The sequence below is a fragment of the Mesoplodon bidens genome (assembly GCF_964165515.1).
Source record: "Mesoplodon bidens genome assembly, contig: HAP1_SCAFFOLD_921, whole genome shotgun sequence".
NCBI lineage: Eukaryota > Metazoa > Chordata > Mammalia > Artiodactyla > Ziphiidae > Mesoplodon > Mesoplodon bidens.
In genome coordinates this window covers 14537-27745 of record NW_027671703.1, presented here as the reverse complement: position 1 = coordinate 27745, position 13209 = coordinate 14537, and the positions used below count along the sequence as shown (strand labels likewise).

General features: G+C 40.1%; 1 protein-coding gene across 1 annotated transcript in view; it reads left to right on the top strand.

The window, feature by feature from the left end:
- LOC308611130 (uncharacterized protein) overlaps positions 1-13209 on the top strand; it is a gene marked incomplete at its 3' end in the record, with an annotated part of 91922 nt that overhangs the window by 64437 nt on the left and 14276 nt on the right. The window contains exons 21-25 of the mRNA XM_081260031.1: positions 1277-1402; positions 5725-5850; positions 9109-9171; positions 10758-10808; positions 12056-12115. Coding sequence (XP_081116157.1) covers positions 1277-1402; positions 5725-5850; positions 9109-9171; positions 10758-10808; positions 12056-12115 — 426 coding nt within the window. The remainder of the gene's footprint in view (positions 1-1276; positions 1403-5724; positions 5851-9108; positions 9172-10757; positions 10809-12055; positions 12116-13209) is intronic.

The window sequence follows — 13209 nt, the reverse complement described above, 5'->3', positions numbered from 1 at the left end:
AGGACCAAAGATAAAGACATCAGACTGAGTCACAAAGCTTTTGGAAATTCATCCCCAGCATTGTGATCTCCATTGGGCAGTGCCATCCTAATGTCCCTGCTACTTACAGGACCTGCTGGGCAAAGAAAGGAAACTCTGAGACACAGTAGATCACTGGGTAAATCATGTCATTTTTCCAGTGATTTTTATATTGTTTATTTTTTTATGTGGGGTTTTTCACCCAGAGATTAGTGGTACGGATCCCACCGATGAAGGTGAGCATTTAAAACTTTCATCAAAATAGCAGACAAGAAACATGATCCATTATCCTATACAATTGGTCCGTAGCCATTTTTTAAAACATTTTATTGAAGTGTAGTTGATTTACAATGTGGTGTTAATTTCTGCTGTACAGCAAAGTGACTCAGTTGTACACATATATATTCTTTTTGGAAAGAATGGAAAATCCTTTTCCATTAAAATTCTTTTCCATTATGGTTTATCATAGGATCTTAAATATAGTTCCCTGTGCTATACAGTAGGACCTTGTTGTTTATCCATCCTATGTACACTAGTTTGCATCTGCTAATCCCAAACTCCCAATCCTTCCCTCTCCACACCCTTGCCAACCACAGTGTGTTCTCTATGTCTGTGAGTCTGTTTCTGTTTCGTAGATAGGTTCATTTGTGGCGTATTTTAGATTGCACATATAAGTGATATCATCTGGTACTTGTCTTTCTCTGTCTGACTTACTTCACTTAGTAGGATAATCTCTAGGTCCATCCATGTTGCTGCAAATGACATTATTTCATGCTTTTTATGGCTGAGTAATATTCTATTGTATATATACACCACGTCTTCTTTATCCATTCATATATCAGTGGACATTTCGGTTGTTTCCATGTCTTGGCTGTTGTAAATAGTGGTGCTGTGAACATAGGGATGCATTCATTTTTTGAATTGTAGTTTTGTCTTGGTTTATGCCCAGGAGTGGGATTGCTGGATCATATGGCAACTCTATTTTTAGTTTTTACAGGAACCTCCATACTTTTCTCCATAGCAGTTTCACCAATTTTACATTCTCACCAACAGTGTAGGAGGGTTCCCTTTTCTCCACACCCTCTCCAACAATCCGTGGCAATTTCCTATAGGATGATATAAAGTTTATTGTTGGAAATATGGTATAACTTAGATTTTAAATCTCTGCCTCAAATCCTTGTGAAAAAAATGCAGTTAGAGAAAGAAAATAGTCAGAGAAATCAACGTATTTCTGATCTCTGTTCATACTTTTTTTCAGGGCCCGAGAGGACGCCCTTACCTCGGCAACCTGTGACTGAACAACCACATAAAGTGGAAGAAGAAAATAAGGAGTATACTCCTGCTAATCCGAAAATTGGCAATTATTATAAACATAGAAAACAATGTAAGCTTTTCACGTTAATAGCAATACATATACAAAAGCTGATTAGACGGGTTTGATTTAGTTTTGATTAGACTGGTTTGACTTGTTTTAACTCTAAAACTCCTATTACCATTTTATTTCCTATTTAAATTTTAACTTACTTTGTAGACGTTTCAGCGTATGAGATGAAATCCTTGTTTCCTACAACTCTTTCCATGAGGTGTTATGAAGTTTAATAAGATTCTCTTGGTAATTGTCTATAATTAACATAGGGTTTATCATTAGTAGTATGGTTATTTATTCACATTAGTAACAATTGACCTAATTTTATGGTGAGTTAACCAGACTTTATTTGGAGGTGTGTGTCAGCTTTGTAGGGCTTCTTGAAACAAAGTACCACAAACTGGGGCTCAAAGCGAAAGAAATTTATTCTCTCAGTTGTCACAGAAACGAGAAATGCAAAATCAAAGTTTTGGCCATGCCAGCCTCTCTCCAAAGCCTCTAGGAGACTATCTTCCCTTGCATCTTCCAGCATCTGGTAGCCTCAGGAGTTCCTTGGCTTATAGCAGCAGAACTCCAACCGCTGCATCTGTCTTCACAAGTTCTTTCTGTGTTTCCATGTCCAAATTTCCCTCTTCTCAATAAGGACACCGTTTTGGATTAGGAGCCCACCTACTCGCACGTGACTTTGTCTTAACTAATTAAATGTTCAATGACTTAACTTCCAAATTAGGTCACATTCTGAGGTACTGAAGGTTAAGACGTCAACATAGCTTTTTGGGGCAAACAAAATTCAACCCATAACAAGATGACTTTGAGATGTTTGGAAGGTCCACTGAACTTCAGTTTATTCACCATTCATCGTATTGGCTTTCTTTCCATGTCCTTACAAGGTCCACCATTCTAAAATGTGAAAAATTCCTAAGATACTCTTGTTAAAAATTAAATATAGGGTTTCCCTGGTGGCGCAGTGGTTGAGAGTCCGCCTGCCAATGCAGGGGATGCGGGTTCGTGCCCCTGCCAGGAAGATCACCCGTGCCGCGGAGCGGCTGGGCCCGTGAGCCATGGCCGCTGAGCCTGCGCGTCTGGAGCCTGTGCTCCGCAACGGGAGAGGCCCTAGCAGTGAGAGGCTCTCGTAGTGCAAAAATAAATAAATAAATAAAATAAAGAATTACAGTTAAGATAGCCCATGAACCAGAATTTGCAGGATATTTGGGCTGAATTTTGGTGTCTGATTAGTTTTTCAGAAGATACCTTGTGGTTATCCAAAAGAACATACGGTATTGTAAATGCTTTGAAAACCAAAATGGTCTGTTCTCATCTTTCTATCAGCAATATTAATTGTTGTTTAAAATCCAAAAACCAAAACTTTACCTTACCTCAGGAAAACATAACTCTTAGTTTTCAAAGAAAATGTGTTAGTGGTTTATTAAAAAAAACCAAAAACAACGTAAAAACTATTGTAGCACCAAAGGTAAAGACATCAGATTGAATCACACACAAAGCTTTTGGAAGTTCATCCCCAGCATTGTGATCTCCATTCGGCAGTGACATCATAATGCCCCTGCTAGTTATAGGACCTGCTGGGCACGAAACTCTGAGACCCAGTAAATCACTGGGTAAATCACGTCATTTTCGCAATGAGTTTTATATTGTTTATTGTTTTATGTGGGTTTTTTCACCCAGCGATTAGTGGTACAGATCCCACCGATGAAGGTGAGCATTAAAAACTTTCATCAAAATAGCAGATAAGAGGTGCGCGGAGGTGGGTCGGTGTGTTGTGGACTCGTGGTGCTGGCTGCCGCTGTTGAGGCGGCCGGGAACGGGCGTTGGGGAGCGGGCGGAGCTCGCCCTGCCTCTGCCTACCCGGCTCCGCAGTCGGCGCGGCCGCGCCCGCCGCCTTAAACTGCCCTGAGCGCCTGCGCAGGCCGAGGGAGAAGTCGGGGCCTGCACCTCGAGGGAGCCTGCCGCGCTGGCCCTGAGGAGGGGGCGTGGCCATGGCGACAGCCTCTCCCGCTGCTGACGGGGGGCGGGGGTGGCCCTGGGAAGGAGGGCTGGTCTCCTGGCCCCCTGCTCCTCCCCTTACACTCCCCTGGACTTGGATGGGCCCGAGTTGGGGGCAACACCCCGGGGTGGGTGCTGCGGCGAGGCCCCCCCAGATTGGGCCCTGGTAATGCATGCGGGGTGAGGGTCGCGGCGCGCAGTTTGTGCAGCCTGGGGTGCTGGCCCATGTGCTCACCCTGGATGCATGGTCTACTGAGGAACGTTTAGGCGGAGAAGGAGAGGGGCAGGGCTTTGAAAGACAGGCTGGGTGAGGTGACTAAGCATGCTGACTTCCTACCTGGGATTACTTAGGAGGAGGAAGAGAGCTTTGACCAAAGAGGATAGAAGACTAGCAAGGAGATGGTAGAGAGAACATTCCCTTTACCCTCTCCCCAACACACACACACAGACACACAAGCTTAGCAGTTTACTTCTCTTTGTAAATCTGTAGCGGTGGTCGTAGTTATGGTGGAAGGATTGAATAAGGGGCCTAACTTGGCTAGCGTTCTGTCTGCTTTTCCTGCAAATGCTCCAGCAACAGGTGTTTTCTTAAAAAGGCATGAACTTGGATTGGGGCTTGATTGCGAGTTCTTGCAAAATATAACTGCTCCTTGTTGACTTGGAAGATGCTGAACGTGGCTTCTCATTGGGGGCTTGGATTCTGTCCTTAGGGCTGGATTGTGTAAACTGATAGTACCCATCATTCCCTCTGCTATAGGTCTCTGGCCACTTCTCTGGTATTAGTTCTTGTCAGACATTTTATCAGTCTCCCAGGCGAAGGGCAAAAACCCAGGAATCCCACTGGCTAAAGACCGTACACTATTGAACAATAGTAGGTTGTGATTGGCTGAATGGTTTTTGATTGTAGAGTTTCTACCAGAAATTGGCTTCATCCAATTCTGCTTTCTTCTGACTTTATCATACACAGCATGCCTTGTTTTGGTGGGTTCATGCCTGGAGCTTAAGTATATTATACCTGAATCCCCTAGCATTTGAAAGGCAATTTATAAACAGGGACTTGGAGTGTGACTCCACTAATGTGTGTGTCTGTGGTCTTGGTTAGAAAGCCAATTGGCTGCCTTTCGTGGCGGGAGTTGGGGGAGGTAGCTGCCGGGAGTGATTGATAAAGTTTCCTTTATGGATTCTGTGGTGCTTCACTGGAGCTCAGAGCACTTTGGCAACTTAAGCACTCCAAATTAAAAGCTCATGAACAATTCCTGCCCAAATATCCTGTAAATAATCGGCTAGCTAGGTCACAGAGCTTGGCTGAGAGCTCTCCTTGCAACTTGAAATTTCCAAATAAAAGTGTTTTTATTCCCTTTAAAAAAATACAGCATATAAGAAACATGATCCACTATCCTAGAAAATTGGTCCGTAGTAATTTTTTAAAACATTTTATTGAATTATAGTTGATTTACAATGCGGTGTTAATTTCTGCTGTACAGCAAAGTGACTCAGTTGTACACAATATATTCTTTTTGATATTCTTTTCCATCATGTTTTATCATAGGATCTTAAATATAGTTCCCTGTGCTATACAGTTAGGACCTTGTTGTTTATCCATCCTATATACACTAGTTTGCATCTGCTAATCCCAAACTCCCAGTCCTTCCCTCTCCACCCCCTTGCCAACCACAGTCTGTTTTCTATGTCTGTGAGTCTGTTTCTGTTTCGTAGATAGGTTCATTTGTGGCGTATTTTAGATTGCACATGTAAGTGATATCATCTGCTACTTGTCCTTCTGTGTCTGACTTACTTCACTTAGTAGGATAATCTCTAGGTCCATCCATGTTGCTGCAAATGACATTATTTCATGCTTTTTATGGCTGAGTAATATTCTATTGTATATATACACCACATTTTCTTTATCCATTCATATGTCAGTGGACATTTCGGTTGTTTCCATGTCTTGGCTGTTGTAAAGAGTGCTGCTGTGAACATAGGGGTGCATTCATCTTTTTGAATTATAGTTTTGTCTTGGTATATGCCCAGGAGTGGGATTGCTGGGTCATATGGCAACTCTATTTTTAGTTTTTAGAGGAAGCTGCATACTGTTCCCCATAGCAGTTTCACCAATTTTACATCCCAACAGGAGTGTAGGAGGGTTCCCTTTTCTCCACACCCTCTCCAACAATCCGTGGCAATTTCCTATAAGATGATATAAAGTTTATTGTTGGAAATATGGTATAACTTAGATTTTAAATCTCTGACTGAAATCCTTTGTGAAAAAATGCAGTTAGTAAAAGAAAATAATCAAAGAAATGAACAGATTTCTGATCTCTGGTCATACTTTTTTTCAGGGCCCGAGATGACGCCCTTACCTGAGCAGCCTATGGCCGAACCACCACATGAAGTGGAAGAAGAAAATAAGGAGTATACTCCTGCTCATGAGAAAACTGGCAATTTTTATACAGATAAGGAAAAATGTAAGCTTTTCAAGTTAATAGCAATACATATACAACAGCTGATTAGACTGGTTTGATTTAGTTTTGATTAGACTGTTTTGATTTATTTTAAATCTAAAACTCCTATTATCATTTTATTTCCTACTTAAATTTACCTTACTTTGTAGACGTTTTAACGTATGAGATGAAATCCTTGTTTCCTACAACTCTTTCCATGAGGTGTTAATGAAGTTTAATAAGATTCTCTTGGTAATTGTCTATAATTAACATAGGGTTTATCATTAGTAGTATGGTTATTTATTCACATTAGTAACCATTGTCCTTATTTTATGGTGAGTTAAGCAAAATTTATTTGGAGGTGTGTGTCAGCTTTGTAGTGCCTCTTGAAACAAAGTACCACAGACTGGGGCTCAAAGCGAAAGAAATTTATTCTCTCAGTTGTCACAGAAACCAGAAATGCAAAATCAAAGTTTTGGCCATGCCAGCCTCTCTCCAAAGCCTCTAGGAGACTATCTTCCCTTGCATCTTCCAGCATCTGGTAGCCTCAGGAGTTCCTTGGCTTATAGCAGCAGAACTCCAACCGCTGCATCTGTCTTCACAAGTTCTTTCTGTGTTTCCATGTCCAAATTTCCCTCTTCTCAATAAGGACACCGTTTTGGATTAGGAGCCCACCTACTCGCATGTGACTTTGTCTTAACTAATTAAATGTTCAATGACTTAACTTCCAAATTAGGTCACATTCTGAGGTACTGAAGGTTAAGACGTCAACATAGCTTTTTGGGGCAAACGAAATTCAACCCGTAACAAGATGACTTTGAGATGTTTGGAAGGTCCACTGAACTTCAATTTATTCACCATTCATCGTATTGGCTTTCTTTCCATGTCCTTACAAGGTCCACCATTCTAAAATGTGAAAAATTCATAAGATACTCTTGTTAAAAATTAAATATAGGGTTTCCCTGGTGGCGCAGTGGTTGAGAGTCCGCCTGGCGATGCAGGGGACGTGGGTCCGTGCCCCGGTCCGGGAAGATAACACGTGCCGCGGAGCGGCTGGGCCAGTAAGCCATGGCCGCTGAGCCTGCGCATCCGCAGCCTGTGCTCCGCAACGGGAGACGCCACAGCAGTGAGAGGCCCGCGTACCGCAAAAAAATAAAAAGAAAAGAATTACACTTAAGATAGCCCATGAACCAGAATTTGCAGGGCATTTGGATTGAATTTTGGTGTCCGATTAGTTTTTTAGGAGATACTTTGTGGTTATCCAAAAGAACATACGGTATTGTAAATGCTTTGAAAACCAAAAAGGTCTGTTCTCATCTTTCTATCAGGAATATTAATTGTTCTTTAAAATCCAGGAACCAAAAATTTACATTACCCATGAAAACATCGTTCTTAATTTTCAAAGAAAATCTGATAGTGGTTTATTAAAAAATTTAAAAAAGAACTCCTAAGAACTATTGTAGGACCAAAGATAAAGACATCAGACTGAGTCACAAAGCTTTTGGAAATTCATCCCCAGCATTGTGATCTCCATTGGGCAGTGCCATCCTAATGTCCCTGCTACTTACAGGACCTGCTGGGCAAAGAAAGGAAACTCTGAGACACAGTTGATCACTGGGTAAATCATGTCATTTTTCCAATGATTTTTACTTCTTTCTGCTTTGCACTTTCAGCTTCAAATATTATTTCTTTTTTGCATCTTTCCACCAAGTGTAACTATTGATAGATAAAACGGTTGCCAGCATGTGACTCTGGAGGCCATTAAAAGTCTCTAAAGTACATATACCACGTCTTTCACCTGGACGTGTCAATAGCTCATGTCTATGAAAGACAAGAAGAAAAGGAAAAGGGGATGAAAATAAATAAGGCAAGACAGCATATTTCTGACTATGACAATATTCAATATTGGGAAAAGCCAGACTCAGCAATGCATAACTATTAGTAAAGCTACTTGACAATAATGAAATATTTTGAGCAATTCCAAAATTTGGGGCATAAATGGATAGGGACATTTCAAGGGCATACATGAATTAGACAAACCTCTCATGGGAATTCTGCTTGCACACAGCAGACAACATCTTGAGCTATTTGGGATAAGACACACAGAGCCAGGTACCTCAAATTCCCTTAGGAAATGGATTATTGAAGACCACAGTACCCATGGAAGAGATTCCAAAACCCTAACTTCTCTTCCTACAATTCAGGTCCCCAAAGGATTGTCAAAGTTGTATTGGGATAAGAAACTTCTGCCATTTTAAAAGGGGCCCTAACAGAGGGAGACATGTTGACATGGCGGGGACATTCTGGGGGAGCAAGCTCCCCAAGGAGATGGAAAGCTCCAGAAAAATTTAGACTAACAATTCTTTTAGTCCCTAAAACGACGAGAGCAAGGCAGTAGTGAGACAATCCAGACATTTTTCTCCAAAATCAAGTCTGAGGGTTGCATAGCAGAGTTAAAGGATTACTTACCAATTGTTCCAGCCCTGCCTGAATCTGTGTCAACTCTGGTAACGGGTTCGTTTTTCCATCCTTCCTTGCCAACAAGATACCTATTCTGTCTGTAGGCTCAGTAGAAATCTTCCCAGAAGTGGGGTTGCCTGTACTTCATACGGAACTTTATTGACTCCTGTATGAAGCAATTTAACTGAAATTGCCAACTTCGTGGGGAGAACAATGGTCCTTCAGTCACAATGGTTCCCAAATACACTCTTGCTGACATACCTCCAGATGGACACATTGTAGACTGAGATATATACTAGATCAGGCCTGAAAATCCTTGATTTGTAGCCCCAAATCTTTAGGGCCAAAACTCTGTTTTGAGTAGTTAACATGCATGTGTTTCCAGTTTGCAAGGACATTGATGTTAAAACTCTTTCACGTCACCACCCTGACCAGCAACCAACTTGTCCTGAAGTGACCGTATCACTTCAAGGCCTGTTCAGGGAGCCGTGGGAAGCCAATGCCTCTCATTCAATAGATGTTCCGTACTGTCAAAGGAAGCCTGTGGCCCCACGCTCCCAGTTTTTCCTCACTCTTGCAAATTATAGGCATATTAATCCCACCTCAGGCGACCCATTATCACACAAACATCATTCTTCAAAGCCTTCTTCTTTCCCCTCCTTTAAGGTATCTCAGGAAAATGTCAACATGTCTCTCTTTGGTTTTTTTTTTTTTTGACATTTTTGTCTCCTTTTCTTCTACTTTATTAGCTTAAAAAATGCTTAATCACAAATGTTGAGTCAATATATTTATATGCTGATAATCCATTATGCCTTTTCGTAGATAAACTCGTCAATGAAAACACGACATTACCACCTCCTGAAACAGTCAGCAATGAAGCAGAAGGTAAAGAACCTATTGAAAAAACTATTCACAGTATTAAAGTTACAACACTGTAGTCAGACCTGGAGCATATCATTATATGACTTAAAAATTTTACTTTCATTAATCTGAGTATTTCGTAAAGTAATAATATGCTTAAAGAATGTGTACTACTACAATTTAAAGCCACTCTAAAATCTTCTAAATGGTAAAAAAAAAATCTAAGACTCAATTTTCAGATTTACTTGACAAGTGATAGGAAGTGAGCTCTTTTTAAAATACAACTTTATTTTAGTAAAATGAATTACATTTATATTTATATTAAATATATATTTATCTAAAATATCATGTGTGTATAAATATATATTTATATAAATATATTTAATACATTTTAATATAATTTTAAAATAATGATATAACAATCACATGCTTGAGAAATAAACTTGCCTCTGCTTAGAGTCAATTGCTGGTGTTTCCTAAGATTATCAGTGGGGGAAAGTTCAGAGTGAGAGTTTACAAAATCAAAATTATCCTTTTACTTTTTCTGACAAGAGTATTGTTCCTTATAAAATACTTGTGAAAACATAACAACCCAGGATGGCTCTCCTCGAAGGTCTTGAAAGAGGAGTGGTCTAATTGAAGACAGTGGACTGTCATTACATGAAACCCTATGTTCTCCAGTTCATGCAATCCAAGTATGTTTCTCATATGATTACTCTAATATTATTCACTTTCTTGATATATTTAAATATAGAAATCTGATCATCCTGGTTGGCCCCTTCTTAAATACCTTCAGTAATTTTCTACTAGGTTTGGGGTCATAGTCTAAATTCTTAACCAGGCATTCAAGTCTGAAATGATCTGACCATTGAAGAACTTGCCAGTCTCATCTCTGGTCACATTCTTCACCCGCATTCTCCACTCCAGACTACGTGAAGCTCTCAGAACTTACCGAACCTGCTTGTGACACCTGAGTTTGCTCACCGTGGAATGACCTCTCTCTTACATAGTTTGTCTGGCAAACAATTTCTAGTCCTCTGAGCCTATATGGGAGCATCAGCTCCCTCTCAAAGTGTTTCTGGCCTTTGGAAGTTGAATTAGATCCCTCTGTGCATACCACCTGTGCATCGCTATGAAAGCCCTCATTACCCTGCAACATAATTAACAGTGATTCTTGTCTGTCTCCCAAATTGAGAGCTTGTTCCTTGAGCATAAGACCTTGTTCATTTCTGTAACTTTAATGCCAACCACAGGGTCTGGCACATGATAGGAACTCAAGGTCTAAGTTTTAGATGACTAAAGTAACAAATGAATGAATGTTCTATGAAAAATCTCCTGAAGCCGGGGCTTCCCTGGTGGCGCAGTGGTTGAGAGTCCGCCTGTCAATGCAGGCGACGCGGGTTCGTGCCCCAGTCCGGGAGGATCTCACATGCCACGGAGCGCCTGGGCCCGTGAGCCATGGCCGCTGAGCCTGCGCATCCAGAGCCTGCGCTCTGCAAGGGGAGAGGCCACAACAGTGAGAGGCCCGCGTACCGCACCAAAAAAAACCAAATTTACTGACGCCAAATTACCTTATGTTGTTATCATGTTCTATTTTGTTTTCTAAACAGAACCAATCCAGAGTCCACGTGAGACTGCATTTTGGAAAATGTTAGCTGAAGGTACGCTCATAGTAGTTGGGTTGCTGGGAAAATGTTTTGGTTTTCTAAAGTCTTCTGTAAGAAAGCCAAGATCAGTGTAAATTGTTCTAATACTGAGAATTAATAAGTCAACATTTTGCTGCCATCATCACATGTAATAGCAAATGTAAAACAAACCCAGAAAGCTGATCAGTGTCACACATTTTCTGATTCTCTCCCCAAAACTGTTATTTTCCTACAAGTGTTGCAATCTAGTCATTTAATTTATGATTAAAAATGTTAAATTAGGCTCTTGCTCAATATAATCCCTCTTTGTATTTGGAGCAGTATGCACATGGAGAGGCATGAACGAATGCAAATTATATATCAAAATATATGCATGCATAAAAGTAATATATAATCATAAATGTACAGTCATGCATGTATAAATGTAACATGCATAGCATTTGTATGTATGCATGTATAAATGTAACATGCATATCATCTATGTATGCAGACATGTATAAATATAATTCATGTATCACACACATACAAGCATGTGTTATAAATGTGAAATACATACCATATTCAATGGATCCTAACTTGCAGATTCTGTATTTGTGAATTTACCTGTATCTAAAATTTATCTGGAACCCTCCACTTGCAGAACTTTCACAGTCATTTGTGGACACACACAGAGTAGCAAAAAAAATTTAATTGCTTGATGGTCTTGTTCCTAGCTGAGGTATAACAAAGGACTCCTTTTTTCAGCTCTCATGCTTTAAACAAGTTCCTTTTTTTGTGGTCTACTTAGTGCTAGATGTTTCGCACTTTTGTGCTTTCTGTTGGCAATTTTGCTATTTTAAATGCCCCCCAAGTATAGTAGTACAATGCTGTTTAATGTTCCTAAACACAAGAAGGCTGTGGTGTACCTCAGGAGAAAAATGTGTGTATTATATAAGCTTCATGTAGGTGTGAGTTATAATGCTGTTGATTGTGAGCTCAGTGTTGATGAATCAGCAGTATATACTAAATAAAGTGTCTCTAAACAGAAACACACACATAAAACAAGGTTAGATATTCATTGGTTGATGAAAATGTAGTGACCAGAGGCTCATAGGAACCTAAGCCTGTATTTCCCTTAGGAACAATGATGGTTCAGTATTCATTGATTCAGTGCTCACATAGCTTAACTGCCATGACTACCATGAACAATGAGAATAAGCTGTATACACACACAAAAGTAAGTGAATTTTGTTTACCATAACACCAATTTATTGTTTAAACAGCTATACAGGCAGACACCAATGAGGACAACCAACGAGATGAAGCTTTTCAGCCAATTCCAAGTAAGAACAAAATACTTCAATTAAAGGGATACATAAATACTTTCACACATTGTAGTGTCTACATGGTGATACTGTTTTCCTCAGTAAGGTATAGAATATGTAAGAAGGTAGCATGGTGGCTGACATCATACCAGAGAGGACATTTACAGTTGTAGGAAAGTTATGTTTCCTAAACAGTGTTCTTCAGTGACCACATTACAGATGACTATTTCCATCTCCCTGTTTTGTAACTTATATTCCTGAAACAGTAAACCAAATGAAGGAGTAGGCAAGTGAACAATATTTAGGATGCAGTTGTCTTAAATTGACAGACATTTTTAGAGCGGTTTTAAGCTTATAGAAAAATTGAGTAGAAAGTACAGAGTTCTCATATATTCCCCCTGCTCAGTTTCCCCTGGTATTAATATCTTCCATTCGTGTGGTGCATTTTTTTAACAATTTATGAGCCAATATTGATACATTGCTATTAACTAAACTTCATAGTTTACATTAGGGTCCACCCTTTGTGTTGTACAATTCTACGGGATTTTGACAAATGCATAATGTCTTGTGTCCACCATTACAATCATACCGAGTAGCTTCATTGACCTAAAAATCCCCTACAACCTACTTAGCCATCCCTCCCTTGCCCAACCCTTGGCAACTACTGATCTTTTCACTGTCTCTATAGTTTTGCCTTTTCCAGAAGGTCAAATCATTGGAAATATACAGTATGTATCCTTTTCAGATTGGCTTCTTTTGCTTAGTAGTATGCATTTAAGATTAAACATAGAAATCTGATGATCGTGGTTGGCCCCTTCTTAAATACCTTCAGTAATTTTCTACTAGGTTTGGGGTCATAGTCTAAGTTCTTAACCAGGCATTCAAGTCTGAAATGATCTGACCATTGAAGAACTTGCCAGTCTCATCTCTGGTCACATTCCTCACCCACATTCTCCACTCCAGACTACCTGAAGCTCTCAGAACTTACCGAACCTGCTTATGACACCTGAGTTTGCTCACCGTGGAATGACCTCTCTCCTACATAGTTTGTCTGGCAAACAATTTCTAGTCCTCTGAGCCTATATGGGAGCATCAGCTCCCTCTCAAAGTGT